Source organism: Xiphophorus maculatus, chromosome 7 (assembly GCF_002775205.1).
Source record: "Xiphophorus maculatus strain JP 163 A chromosome 7, X_maculatus-5.0-male, whole genome shotgun sequence".
Lineage (NCBI taxonomy): Eukaryota > Metazoa > Chordata > Actinopteri > Cyprinodontiformes > Poeciliidae > Xiphophorus > Xiphophorus maculatus.
Window position 1 is genome coordinate 12296877 of NC_036449.1, and position 15435 is coordinate 12312311.

Below are 15435 nucleotides of genomic sequence, written 5' to 3' on the forward strand. Positions count from 1 at the left end.
GTATAATACTTTCTACTGCGTCACACAAGAATAATTTCATGTTTTAAATATTTTAATTTTTTCACTTTTTTAAACGTTTTTAGAACAATTTGTAGAACATTTTTAAAACAAAATGACAACAACAGCAATTTTACAACAGCAATGATGATGTCAATAATGGACAATGTCAACATCCATTATTGGTGTGTAGGTGTGTGTGTGCATGGGGAGAGGGTGCGAAAGAGCACATTTCTTGAAACTAGCTAGCTAACCAAGCTAGCTAACATTACTGTCTGTATTCTATGATGCTATGTGTATCACGCATGTGAGTGTATGTGTATGTGTGCATTTATCCATCCATCCATCCATCCATCCATCCATCCATCCATCTTCTTCCTGATGGATGGAGAGGCTACTCCCTACTTAGACATATTTTTTGAGGAATACCTGGAATATGAAGTGATGAAAACTTTTCATTATAAAGATATTGCAAAAAGATGACCTTACCGGGTCAAAACGGACCCACTTACACATCAGAGGGTTAAGATAAACCCAATCCGCTAACCGTTGACTGATTTTGAAAGCACAATGACTCAAAAAAGGTCTACACGTTCACTGCAGCATCATAAGTGATGAATAAAAGACAAGTGAAGTATTCTTGTTTATAAAGGCTTTTCACATTTTCTTTTGGTTTGGAGGTGAAACAGTACCCTTCTATTTCAGTACTTCAGATTGTCATGTTCTGAATGACTGAATCTTCACCACCACACTGCATCATCCATCAATGGTCTGATTCACACAAGTGAAATAAATTTATTTTATATGTACATGTGCAGCAATCAGTCAGAGGGAAAATTAGAAGTGGCAGAATGTCTTCAATTTTGTCTGTAGGCAGCTGCTGCACTTCCTGTCATGCCTCCATGTCTCTCATCCATCAGCCTAAAGCTCTTCAGATGTCATGTCTGTTTGTGTTTTTACAATTAACCTCAACATTAACAGACTTCTCTCTGTGTGAGGTTTCACTTAATACTACACCCTGGAAGTATTTTTACAGCTTCGTGAATGTGCAGCCTTTGAACCAGAGGTCTTCAGATCTCTGGTGATAATCTTTATTGCCTTTCTTAATGTTAGTTTTTCATGTTTGTGTTATTGATGTTCAAAGGAGCTTTTCTGTCTTCGCCATAGTCGGTATTAAAAAGCACTGATTAAAGCAGCTAAAGTCATTAGTGCACAAGTGAATGCCAATATTTTATGTGGCTGTGTTATTTACGTAGTGTGAAATTTACAAATGCAATCAGACTCCCTTGGAAATACTTCCCACAGATGCTTTGATGAGAAAGATAGACATGGCTGAGTAAGATTGCTTAATGGATTTAAAAAAAAAAACTGCTCATGGTCTATATTTAATTTGTGAAGAAGTACACTGAAAAAGAAAAGAAAATCTATTCTTGGTTATCAACTTTTCAATTAATTTCTGATTACCGTATTTGTTTAAACACCAGTGTCCTTCTTGTCAGGACACAAAGTTAATTTAACCCCAAACCCATCATGAAATGCTTGGAAAGTGATGAAAGTTTCTGGGAAAGAGTTGTCTTCAGCTGAAGTACCTGTTAAATTTTCAGAAGAAATACATTTAATTACTCATAATGTTACATCACTTTGCTTGTAAATGTTTGGCATAAGAAATCAAGCTAAAATTCTTACATTTTTCACCTCAAGTGTGAAGGGGATACATCTGATAGACAACCAGCCAAGGTGAACAACTGTATAGCTCTGCAGCATAGTGTCAAATTGCTGAGTGGTGTTTGAATACTAAGCTGGGGGAACAATAATGTAAATAAACACTGAATTTTATCAATTCACACTGTTATGATTCAAAAATAAGGATAAGAAATTGCTTCACGAACTTAATTCAACAAGCCCCACTGTGAGGCTTTTAAAGGGCAGATTGCAATGATATGAAAGACATTTGTTGGCAGAAGAGATTGCACTCTCAATAACAGACTCATAGAAACTCAACATTGTTAAAGAATAAAGTCTCCTATCTCTGTTTTTTGTCGTATTGTTTATAGTAATTGTCAATAAGTTTATGCTCCCCTTCAGTTGTTCTGCATTTAGTTAGACTCACATTTTTATTGTTGCATTAATCACAGAGGTCTCAAACTCCAGTCCTTAAAGGTCGCTGTCCTGCAGTTTTTAGATGTGCCACAGGTACAAAACGCTGGAATGAAATGGCTTAATTACCTCCTTGTGTAGATCAGTTCTCCAGAGCCTTGCTAATGACCTAATTATTCTATTCAGCTGTGGTGCAGCAGAGGCACATTTAAAAGTTGCAGGATACCGGCCCTTGAGGACTGGAGTTTGACACCTGTGCATTAATCACTCTGCATTGTGTTTTCCCTCAGTTTTTTTAAATTTTCAGCTATGTCAGGTTCCATATGCATCACCATTTTGCATGTTGTTGATTTTCTTTCTTGACACCAATAGTTTGAGAAAGAAAATACTTTATTATTTGCCAACCTGCCTCTTGTGCAGGGGTGGGCACTCCTGGTCCTCGAGGGCCGGTGTCCTGCAACTTTTAGATGCATCTCTACTTCAACACACCTGAGTCAAATAATGAGGTCGTTAACAGGACTCTGGAGAACTTGACTGCACTTAGGAGGAGATTCAGCTGTTGGATTCAGGTGTGTTGGACCAGGGAGACATCTAAGAGTTGCAGGACACCGGCCCTCGAGGACCAGGAGTGCCCACCCCTGCTCTTGTGTGTGCTTGGCTTTTTGACACAGACACATCCATCCATGTTCATGTTCAATCACTGCATGTCATCATTGAGGTGTCTTAAAACAAGGAAAGCTCTGAAACATGCAAGGGATTGGCTCTTGAGGAAAAGCTTAAGTAGCATTCCTTAAAAATCACAATCTACAAGTATGTATCTCTATTTGACATCAAAAATAGACAACACAACAAAATTGTGTTTTTCTTGTCCAAATTAATGACGCATAGTCTTCTTTCAGACAGATCAGCAAATTGATAGGTGGTTTTAATCTCCCCTACTTCAATTACAACTCTGGGTTTTATCTCAGATATTCACCACAGCATCAGGATATACTGTAGATATCTCAGTAGTGCTTTTGGGATCTTGATCTTGGCTGCTAGCAGTGCAAGTTCTTCCATATCAATTCACAAACATTGCTACGGATCTTATCGAAAAGCAAAAGCACAGGTGTAAACAATACATCCTGTGGTGTAAAGACAAAGCAGTGGTGCACTTGGTTCCTGCTTCCCATTTACCCAGGTTATTCTGTGTTTCTAACCGGGTAGCTGCTGTGCTTGTCTGATTCATACTAATCCATCTGACAGAGCAGTGCAGATCCAGCATATTCCCTGCCTCTCATCCAAGGACAGGCGGGAAAGTCAATGACCCCTGGAGGCCTTTGCATGATGGCTGGAAATTACATTATTATGTACATATTTTGCATCTACCCATATTTCTCGTGTCCTGTTTGTTTTGATTTGCAATATGCCTTGCAAAGACAAGGCCAAGGCCTTTTTGCAAAAAGGCCTTGTTTTTTTTTTTTTGCAACCTGTGAGCAGAAACAGGCAGGTGATGAGCCAATAGGAGCATCAAAATAGGTAAATCCATCTGTAGAGATGGCATATGTTGCTGGACAGTGATCAAGTTGAATCCTTTCATTGTAATTAGGAAGATGATGAGTACTCAGTTGAATATATAATTCAATTAGTTTTTCTCTCTGTTGGGCAGTAGTTGTCCGTTTGATGTATTTAGACTGGCAAGAGGATGCATGTCATTTTTGTTAACCTCCTAAGGGTGTTAAATTTAAAGTAGATTATTTACTTCAAAATTGATTTTAAGTTTATGAAACTGAAAAATGTTTGCAGAGGGGCCTCTCAGATTTGATCTGTCCATTTATTTTAGTTTTGGGGAAACTGCAGGAAAAGGGACATGACATTGTTTAAACCTGCTCTGTGAAAAAAAAAAAGATGATATTTTAACTTACTTGAACTAGGAACAGCAATGAGCATGTAAATAATATAAATGCTTGATTTTAAAAAAGTAACTTCTTATAAAAAGGCAATTGCACTTTGAAAGGTTTGTTTGTTCTGGGAAGATGACGAAAACAAAAAACTTTCATCCTTATCAAACATCACTCCCTCAGCGGACAGAGTGGACTTTACAAAACTAAAAATTAATTGTTGGAAGCAGTGAGATGACATAATTTCAAATGAAAGACATTCATGACAATTTACACCAGATCATCTTTGACATGTTTAATGTGGTTATATAATTACATGCTGATGTCCCTCAGGGATGATTTTTCTGAACAACCCATCTGCCGGGGGTGTTGAGCCATCTGACAGCTGTTTAATGACCAGAATTAGATTAAAAACATGCAAAATAAAGATTTGCCTTACACGCCCTGACCCTGATATTATTACAACAACAACTCCTGCTGTGTAGCTACATTAACAGAATTTACAATTTTCTTGAGCAATCTTCACTTGGAAATGTCGAGCAAGAGAATCACCATCAAAAGGTATTTACTGCTAAGTGGGGTCATGCCACTTCTCTTGTGAAGATATAATGCATTTCAAAACAGTTCTATAACAAAACAAACAGTGATTCAGAAACAAGTAGCATAGAGATGAAAATAAATCATTCAAAGGATTCTCTGTTGTAGAGTTGTGTAGCTCTAGTTTGTGCACTTAGTGTGCAGCTTTGATGAGAGTTGTCATGTTTGCTAATACTGTAAAAGGGTACTTTCTAAAGAATAAACCTTATCTACCCAACAAAGCTGACAGTGAACAATGGCATTCTGACAGAAACATGGATAGCACGCCATTCTGAGAGACATGAGAAATCAAACTCCAACTAAAGGTGAGAGCCAATATGTGTTATCAGAAAAGACACACCTGGATGAACAATATTGGGAAACAGTTTTTCTTTCTTTTTTTTACACTCAAAACCTTCAGACGAGAATAACCAGAGTAAATACAGGAAGTAGTTTCATTTATCAAGGGAAAAAAGATGGCTGATATATGTGTGTGTTAACATTGTTATTTTCTTTGAGCTTTACCACCCCAAAAAGTTACTGCCCTGGTCTGGGGCCATCATGAACATGCTTTAAGGTTTGATCTGGTTTAGTGAATTAAGTCTGGACTGGGGCAAAAACAAGATGCTATCTTCAACAAACCTGGTCTTTTTTGTTGTTTTCAGCACTTCTCCCCCTCATCACACCGTAGGCTGTGATGTCCCCGGGCATCTGCACTGCAATTTATTTTTTGTAATTTTTGCTGCTTCATCTACTTGCCCCAGGCCTTTCAGCCAGCATTCACACCAGCTGCTGGCGTTTGTTTTTCTTTTTAAACTTCCTTTTCTTTCAGATAATTAACTCTGAATGAACACATTTCTTTTGCATTTGCTAACCTCTGTGTAACCAAGACTGCCCTTTTCCCCCCAATATGAACCAAAACATAAAATTGAAAACCTTAATTAAGATAAATTAATTGCAATGTTTTCATTTTAAATGCGTATTTCGCGTTCAAACAAATGCCACAAAAACACACATGCGCCTCCCCAGTCGGCCAAAGCGCCACAGTCTTTCGTGACGTAAGAGCAGCCGTGCCTTTAAAGCTGCTGGGAACCACTGCACGTTAATCCTGCTGGAGTCTGCACTGTGAGGACGGATTACAATCAACTCTACTGCACTTGAAAATGACAGGCTTCTCCGAAGCATTAATACAGTAGAATCCTGAATCAATTTAACCTGGCATGGTGTAGACTTTTTAACAGAAATGTGAGGTTCAGCAGCGCGCTGAACACAGAAGGAGTGATGCATTGAGGTTAACAGGTGGCCCCCCCCCTTTTTTTTTCCTCTTGGAAAGGAGTTTTCATTTTGGAGGTATGTGCGTTTTGTACTTAACACGAGGCTCTCAGGTTGTGCGAGCAAAATCAGCCCAGGGAAAAACTTGAGAAAACTACTGCTTTTTTAAAAAAAAAAAAAAAAAAAAACAACAAAAAAAAAACTTTCCACGTATGAAATGAGTCGCACGGTTGCTTTGTCCAGTGCGACCAAACTCCTCCAGATCAAAGACAGAGTTAGATGAATGGACCACAGGATGTTTTCTGGTCAGGGTGCTGTGAATTACAGCTTCAACCAGAGCGATGGCCTGGAGCCCGGCGACGCGTCCGCGGGCGCGGCGAAGCTCTCCCCGGCGGGCTTCGTCGTGCTTTCCGTCGTCCTGGGCTTCATCATGACTTTCGGCTTCCTGAACAACTTTATAGTCCTGCTGCTGTTCTGCAAATTCAAGAAGCTGCGCACGCCGGTGAACATGCTGCTGCTCAACATCAGCATCAGCGACATGCTGGTGTGTTTGTTTGGAACCACGCTCAGCTTCGCCTCCAGCATCCGGGGAAAGTGGCTGCTGGGGCGCGGCGGCTGCAGCTGGTACGGCTTCATCAACTCCTGCTTCGGTACGTGTCTTCTTCTGCTCTCACAATCTCCAGCAGAACGTGTCCAACTCAGTTTGTTTTTTTCAATTTAATGCATTGATTCGACTTTGTTTTTTTTTATTTGAGTGTAACTTTTAATTATGAAACAAACAAATAACTAATGTAACTGGCATAAATCCTACATGAGGGACAAATGTAACGTGTATTTGCAAGATACAGATGTCACAGCAGGAAGAGGGAACAGAGTGATATTTTTGTTAAACAAATTCCCATTTAGACTTGGAATAGTTACAGTTTTTACACGTATCTGCAGCATTTCTTAAACTATAACTTTATGGCGCATTTCATAAAAAGGATGGCTGACTTGACTTCACAATGAAATCCCATCAGCTACAGTACTAACACACTGCTTGTCTATAAAGCTCTAAAGCAAACAGTCGCTACCAATATTTAGCAAAGGAGATAGGGTTTTGGATAGTTATTGCATAGATGATCATATTTCAGCTGGTAGCAGTGATCAGCCTTGTTTCTTAAACAACCATGTCAGACAACACATCCATGTGGTCAGGAAAAATATGTTCATTTATTTTAGAAAGACTTAATTTAGTGGCATCCAGTAATGAAAACTAGATGCCACTAAATTCCAACTGGATGCCAGTTTTCATTACTGATAAAACTGTAATGAAAACTACTATAATGTAGTTTTCATTACAGTTTTCAGCCAGTAATGAAAACTGGATGCCACTAAATTCCAGTTTAGTGGCATCCACTAAACTGGAATTTAGTTTAGTGGATGCCCTTAGAAGTTCCAGCAATTTAAGGGGATTGCTGGAACTTCCAAAATTTGGTGAAAAACTATCCAATGCATTATTCAGAACAGAAATGATAGTGGGGAACCATCATCTTTACAATAAGAAGTGCATTTGTAAAAAATAAACTCTAAAGATTATGATTAGCAATTTCTTAAATGTGTGGTGGAAACAAAAACAGGAGAACTCACTGTTGTTGTTTTTTCAGTAGTGAAAGTAAGAACATTTCCACAAATAGTGCGAAGGAGGCTCAAGGAATTGGGACAAAGCGGATCTGTGAGGGTAACCAGGAAAAACTTTGCTGGGCAGCATAAAGATTGGAATCTGGATCAGTGGCACGCAGTCGGCCAAATCACAGACATATTTGTAGAGACATTGGCAGGTTATTAGGCACTGCACTCTCCCTGGTTACCTTAATAGTTGAAGGATCTTTGGTTTCTACTGATTAACTATCTGTGTCTTTCATGATCATTTTACACATCTGAAATAAACTCTTGCAGTTAAGGTAAATGTGTTGCCTTTCAGCCATCTGACTGGCAGCAACAGGTGGGGAAGCGAGAGTGCAGAAGTGGTCAATAGATAATTGCTCCATCCTGACCTTGAGCTGTCTCTCCAGTTATGGTTATTTTAACATACAGCACAGATTATAAACTAGTTGAAATGAACAGAGCTTTTCAATAAGTTAACTATTTCAGTAAAGTGTGAAATGGCAGCAAATCTCTTAAATTGTCAAACCTAATTAGATGCTGCGCTGGAAGTATTTTTCTCTTGTACAATTGGGGCAGAGAGGCTGATGGAGATTAGAGGCACTAATGTTGTTTCTACTTGGGTAGCAATGCAATTATAAAAACAATTGTTTTAAATGTGGCAAATCTGCTTTCATTCAGAGCTTTAAAGCGCTTGTTTAATTAATAGTTTCTGACAGTTTGGGCAAGATTAGAAGATTACACACTATAATTCTGACATGCACATTAGCAAGTGTTATATTATTACTGAATATTTCAGAGTTGGGTTAAATTTGTTGCATTTTTTTCATAAGGGACTGTTACTGCAGAGCAAGATAGTTTTATTTACTATATTGTTTGCGCTGCGATGCGCAAACTACAACTGTGACAGTTTGAAAATGGTGAAAAATTGCTTATTTAGTTGTCAAGTAAAACGCCGGCTCAAATCTGCACTCTCTATAGAAAACTAAAATCCAATTTTTACAAACTATTTCACCATGTTCAAGATCCACTTTCCCTTAAAGACAAACACCGAGGTTAGTTTTTTTTCTTATTAAACAGGTCTCAGGGAGGTATATGTTCTGATGCCGATGCTGGGGATTGCAGAGCCTGTGGCTGAAGGCTTTTTGTGTATCTGTCCAGAAGGTGGTGTGACAGAGTAACAAATTGGATTCTCCAGTTACCGCTCCTGGAAATATTAGATAAGACTGCTGAGCTCATTTGCATTCTTGTTAGCTGCATATTGCAGGGATACTAGCTGAACACTGAACAGCTGATATCAATGTGAAGTCCCTGGAGACTGGGCCAACAAGTGTGAGTGAACAAATAAACCCGACCCGAACAGCTTTAACATTAATTCATATGAAAAGCCCAAAAACTAATTTGTTTTTAGCAATTACTAAAAGATCCTTCGGTTCAGAGCATCACTTACCTGAAGAGCTTCAAAATGGACATTTCCCTTTGCTTGATTTGACCAGAACCAGCAGGCAAACAGCTACAGAGTCATCATAGTGATCCAGTAATAATATGTCCCCTGATGTTAATGTAATAGCAAAGTTCTTCATAAGCATTTTACCTGCCATTTCTACAGATTTTACCTATTTTACTTGTCATTCTGCTATGTTAAAGATGGGCAGTGGTTAGGCTTGAGCTGCAAGTGAAAGACCAAATGTCACTCTAAAATATTGCAAATAGATTCCATTAGCTGCTAAGTACAAGGGGCAACGTGGACAGCAAATGCTTATTTCAAGGCGTGATTTTTAAAGCTGTCATAATTTGCTGTCAGGCTTCAGATAATTTCTGGTTTTCCACTTTCAATAATGTCAAGAGTGTCGAAAACCGACGGAAACGGCTTGTTAATTTCGCTGCCATTAGCTGATGCAGTGCCTTTCAAAAGTAATTACACCCCTCGAACCGTTTCACATTTTGACTCATTAAGGCCACAAACCTCATTGTAAATTATTTGGATTTTATGCATCTTTGCTACGTCAAAGGAAAATGGCAAATTGGGTCATGGGCAGAAGTATCAGATTAGGGTCACATTCACCTGCTGTGTGAACGTAGCTTATTCTAGCAGGTTTGCTGCCGTGCCATTTGCTTTCCTTGTTCAGGTGATTGATTGAAGACAGCTCTGTGGCTTGTTCGAGCTTGAAATATTGTTTCATAAGCTAACTCTTCTTTTAGCATTTCTATAACTTCATCCCTGAATGGTCTGCTCTGTTACTTGGCCTTCATGATGCTGTTTGTTCTCTTATCTTCTCTAATAAACCTCTGAGGCTTTCACAAAACTACTGGATTTATTCAAAAAATAAACTACCCACAAGTGGACTCTATTTGCAAGTTGGGATACTTCTCAAGAAATGTAGGTGCTCTGACTTTTTATTCTCAGATTCATACTCTTAAAAGAATCAAAACTCTGAAGTGATAAACAATTGAGGAATGTTTTTAAATACAGGAACATTTAAAAAAGTCCACTTCAAGCATTTTTTGTTATAATTTTATGGACGTTTTCAGACATAGACAATTGGCACAGGGAATCGTTTCTTTGTATAGTCTAATTTTTTGTCATTAGACTGGAATTTACATGTTTTTTTGTTTTTCCATGCTCCATGGAAAAACATTTTTTATTATTTTGTTTTTGTACAGGTTTGCTATTTCTTCTAGCAATAAAGCTAAACTTTTATGTAGTAATTTTTTATGTAATTTAATCATAGAATAGATTTCTTTCATTAGCAACTGTTCAAAAACATTTAATAACCCATGTTATGTTATTAAGACAACTTTTTCTTTAGGAGGATCAAGAGCAAAAATATCTATTTGGATTATAAAGGTTGCTGACCTCAGCTGTTTTGCATAAATCCAATAAAACTTTTGGTTTAACAGGACAAAATCTTAAACAATTCTCTGCATACAGAACAAAAGACTTGGAAAAAGTTTATTGAGACAAGAACATTTGCTCACACAATAATCAAAATATCTCTAATTTCTCTGCACCTATGGAGCAGTTTTGAGCTTAGTCTTATTTGTTTCTATATTCATGTTTGTTTGCTTTCTTATCATCACAGTGGGGATTTTGGTGAAGCATTATGATAATTTCTCATCCCAAAGCCTTAAATATTTCCTGCTGTGTTAAAAATGAGCAGGTGTTTGGACTTCATTTTGCCTGGGGCTTCTATGCTGTGCTGAAGACGCATGATTTCTGCATGAACAAAGCTTGATCCAGTGCTCTTCTGAATTCTCCTGTATATTCTGTTGTATATACGGGCATATCTGATGGAAAGCAGGCTGTGACTCTTAGAAGTGAAAGTCTATTCCTTTCAAATTTACAAAAAAATACAAAGTTGGTTTTGTACTCATATTTTGAAGTTTAGATAGTAATTGAAAAATACCTGGCACTGTACAGTCTTTTGGCATTTTACCAATTAATTCCCTTGTTGGGGCAGCAGTACACAATCATTTACAGTTTTTGTGGGTCCCAAGCAAATATAATAAATCTTAACTTTAATAATTTATTTCAGCAAGCTATTGTTCTTGCTCTTTTGCTTTTACTTCAGATAACATTGCCAGGAGTCTAACCAGAAAACCATAATCAAAGATTAATTTGCATTAAGTTGCAATGTCACAATTGATCACCATATGCTCCAAGACTCCAGCAGGCTTGATTCAAACAGGGATAAAAATGAAGCAAGGTGCACAAAGGATCCCATCTATTCTCCTGAGGGATGGCAAAGACACAGACATCTGGCATCTTTTCCAACATCTGTGTCATATCTCGTCTAAAGTGCAATCACCTTTTCAATCTGTTTACCTTTTGCTTTTCTATATGGAACCAAATGCCAGGATCCGTCCTGAGCGGGATGACTCATGCTCATCTGCTCTCAGTCTTTATGTCTTGACTTTTGCCTTGTACGTGTGAGATTCCTGAGATTCCTGTCTACCTGTTGCCAGCATCCACAGCATTGCTGTCTGCTGATAGTGTTCGTTTGAAGTAAGCATGGTTTTTAAAATGACAAAGTCTTCTTTGTAACTTGGCCTTGCGTTTGTACGCCTCTCAGCATGGTATGTCGCTACAGGGGATCTTAACATTACCAAATGTTGAAAAAAAAAAAAACAGACTTGTACCTGTAAATGCACTGTTGTATTGTGATTTTATATAATGTATATACTATCTTTTACTGAGGTCGCTCAATCCGGGTTTTTTTTCTCAATTAAAGCCTTTTCTTTTTATAGAAAGGGTCTCTTCATGTGTTCTTCAAAAAATGTTCCACTTTTATTTGTTCAATAGATCTCGTTCAGTTGCTTGTTGCACAGGCTCAAACATCCTGGGAAGGGTGTTCATCTGCTTTCAATCTGCTGGTTATTTACAGTAACAAATAGATTGAGTGGTTTCTGTGACATACTGCATGCCCTCAGTAATTGTATTCTTGTTTTATCTCTTATCTTTTGTTTCCTGTGGCCTGTACTGGGAAGAAGCCTCAGTTTTTCACTGCATCATCATATCTTTGTTGCATCTGGCTTTTTTGACTCGGTCAGGCTAAGCGGTCTCATGATGAAATTGAACTCTGGCTTTCTTTTGAGTACATCCTGATCAATTTGGAACTGATCATACATGAAGGTAAACCACACACCTCCCTTGACTTATTCCCATTTAAATACCACAAGTTCAGTGGTACCAATATTTGGACAATAACATGAATTTATTCATCAAGAAGTTACCGGTTCTACACTGCGCCACTTTGCAGTTTACATTTGAGGTCTGAACCTAACCTGCTTGTCAGTACAAACGAATTGTGTGTTAACCCATGTTGGTTAATTGCAAAATTAGTAATTTTGTCCTGTACACCCGGTGGGTTGACCCAATTCACATTATGTCCATAAGCAATAGATAGATCTTGTAATTGTTGCAACTGACTGAAGCACTTGTGCCAGCCATGAATTTGGCCCCAGGCAAAGAGCCACATACAGAAAACTGATAAACACTGTCAGACTGAGCGGTCTCATGATGAAAGTCAGCTCCGGCTTTTCTTTCAGTACATCCCAATCAATTCCCTATTCCCTATATTTTTGCAAGTAGATATGGGGAACTTAAAAGATGATAGCTTCCACGCAAAAAGCTGAGTGAACATTTGCATTGTGTAAAATAAAATAATTAAGAACAAAAATGGGCACGAGTTGCTCTTAATGCTACTCCTATTATGAATTTCAATAAATGTTTTTGCCTTTCTGGTATGCAATTTACCTTTTGTGTTATGTTTTTAATTTAAATCCTGGCGCAGTTAAATGCTCCAGAGAACTGATAAAAAGCTAATTAAATAAAGCATGTAATTGCTAAAGCTGGCACATCTACAATGTCAGGCAGCTACAGAAAGTAAAACTGCTTCAGCAACATGAGAAAGCAACAAAAACTTTTATCTTAAAGTTATGTTCCTTTATAAACCCCAGAGCTTTCTCAGTTCCTTTCTTTTAAAGAAATGGTTGTCGAATAAATGAAGTGGCGAGATGGTAGACAAGGCTATAATCTGCATACTGTATATCAAAACAACAGCAGCGCACCTGCTAATAAGAAATGAACTCCTTTGTTCATATTGAATACTTGAGGAAATTCTATATCCTGCAGCTCATAGCCACAGACTTTCCACAATGAGTTTAGCCTTCTATTAATCAAGCTTTAAAAATAGTCTTGCTCATATTTTGCATAATATCAAGCTTGAATATAATGCAATGCAGTGTTAAGATATGATAAATATGACAGTCGTCCCTTTTTCTGGTATCTCTTCCCTTCTTTGCCTAACCCCTATGTTTATTTGCTTAGTTTTTCCTCTTATTTAACCAGCTTTGTCAGCTTGTGCAGGACAATAACTCTGTGCAACCTTGTGTACTTGTGTAATATATAGTTCAGCTTATCTGCAAGATCATTTGGAAAATATGTATCAAAACCCCTGTATTTAAAGCTTCTGTTAAGTCTAAACAGTAGACATTTTTCAGATCACAAAACACAATGTAGTGAATGAGGGAATATTTTGGAGCATACAATGCAAAATAAAACACTATTTTAGTGTTTTAATAGAGGGAATTTAGATTTTACGTCTGCAAAATAGTATTAGACCACAAATATGTCAATTGCATTTTTGTGAATATATAAATGAAAAAAAAATCCATTCTCAGGAGCTGAAATTCCCAGATGGTTGCAAATTATTTCACTGTAAATTAGGACTGAAATGATTCCTGGAGTGATTCGAATACCTCGAATCACTCCAGATACTTGATTATTAAACTTCCTCAAGGAAAATTTACCTGCCTCGAAGCTTCGTTATGTTTTATTATTTAATGCACCGTATTCCGCCAGGTCGTTATTTGCGTTGCGCAGCGCTCTCACTTCCGCCTGAGTTGTTGACGAAAGCCAAGTGTTAGCAGCAACGTCCAATTTTCAAATTCGGCCTGGGAGGATTTTACTGATTTATGATAATCCCCGGATTTTTGTCATTTTTCGGGAAACCAATAAACACCCTCAAAATGACGGGAGCGATGCTTTGAGTACGGCAGCTTTTCTCCTCCCGGAGCTGCTGGTTCAGAGCGAACGGCAGGGACGAGCACGGCGGGAATATTTATACAGGTGAGCGGATAGACTGAACACTGTGGGCGGCTTTGCTTTAGATGTGTAGCTCTACTGACTAATCCCGGAAAATAAATTTTATTTCATCCCGGTGTCAACAAATGGGTGGAAAAACGCATCGTGGCGGTACATAGATGGTAGATGAGTTTATGTGTGTGACGAATGCAGGAGTCAAATCCCGCCGCTAACATAAACACAAGAGCTATAAATGTCTGGGCAAGGTGAGAGTTCATCTGTTAAACTGACTGAAGATGAATACAGAAGCTGGAGTATAAACATCTTTCATAAGCGTATTTGTGAGCTTGTCCCTTTATTAATGAATTGAATATAATTTCAGACTTTTGTATTACTTTTTCTTCAGGCTAACTTAGAAAGTGAGCTATTATTGTTACAGGTTGATTTTCTATACTACAGAAAAGTTATTGTTAGGGAAGCTCAAATGTGAAAAACTATTGCAAGAATAATCAATAGATTACTTGATTACTTGAATATTCGTTTACAACAGCCCTACTGTAAATAAATTGGGTAAAACATAAATTTTATAATCACAAACAGGTATTTAAATCTAGATTTATATTTTCATAAATATGCTTTTCATCACTTTGCTTTTATCTAGTTAAATTGATGATTTTTATAATCACTGACAGAGAACTTTATTAAAGACAACAATATTTGGATAGCATTTCTTGTGTTTTGCTGTGTTGGCCTTGTGATGCACTTGGTTTTTGTCAAGGCTTTTTTTTTTCGTCAATGAACTTTACCAGGATAAGCCAGGAAGGAAACCTGTTCCTCACTTCATATTGTCTGAAAATAACCAGCAGAATTGAAGCACTTTGCGCATTTTCCAGCACACTTCAGCTAACAGGTGCACAGCTTAAGGACATAAAACTTACAAAGACAGGAAGAGCTGGAGTACGTGCCCTGTTGTTGTGTTCACTTGTAGCGATAAAGAAGACACACACTGAAATGTTCTTACAGCTTTTTTCTCAACAGTGATTTTCTTATTGGTACTCTATGATAAAGGCCATTTTTGTGGAATTCACAACTAAAAGAAATTGTGAAAAAAAGATTCTTCATCTTTGATGAAAGATAGGTATAATAACTTTTATTATTTTACTACATAATAATCTATGCTTTACTATTTTTCTTTACTTTTTTCTTCAATATACTTTGCAATGTCAGGTCTAGGTATTGACTGCCATGGAGGTTCTGTTTCTGGAAAAGCCTGGTCCAGTCAGTAGTTAGTGGTTACCAGTTTGTTTAATTCACCACACCTTCCCTTTTCTAACCACTAGCATAGATTTAAGAAGCTAAATAAGATCAGAGATCCCTGTGAAA

At 37.7% G+C, this 15435-nt stretch overlaps 1 protein-coding gene across 1 annotated transcript in view; it reads left to right on the forward strand.

Moving 5' to 3' along the window:
- Window positions 1-5667: 5667 nt before the first annotated feature.
- LOC102221459 (opsin-3-like) overlaps window positions 5668-15435 on the forward strand; it is a 31174-nt gene continuing 21406 nt past the window's right edge. The window contains exon 1 of the mRNA XM_014468442.2: window positions 5668-6472. Within this exon, the coding sequence (XP_014323928.1) occupies window positions 6106-6472 (367 nt within the window). The 5' untranslated portion in view covers window positions 5668-6105. The remainder of the gene's footprint in view (window positions 6473-15435) is intronic.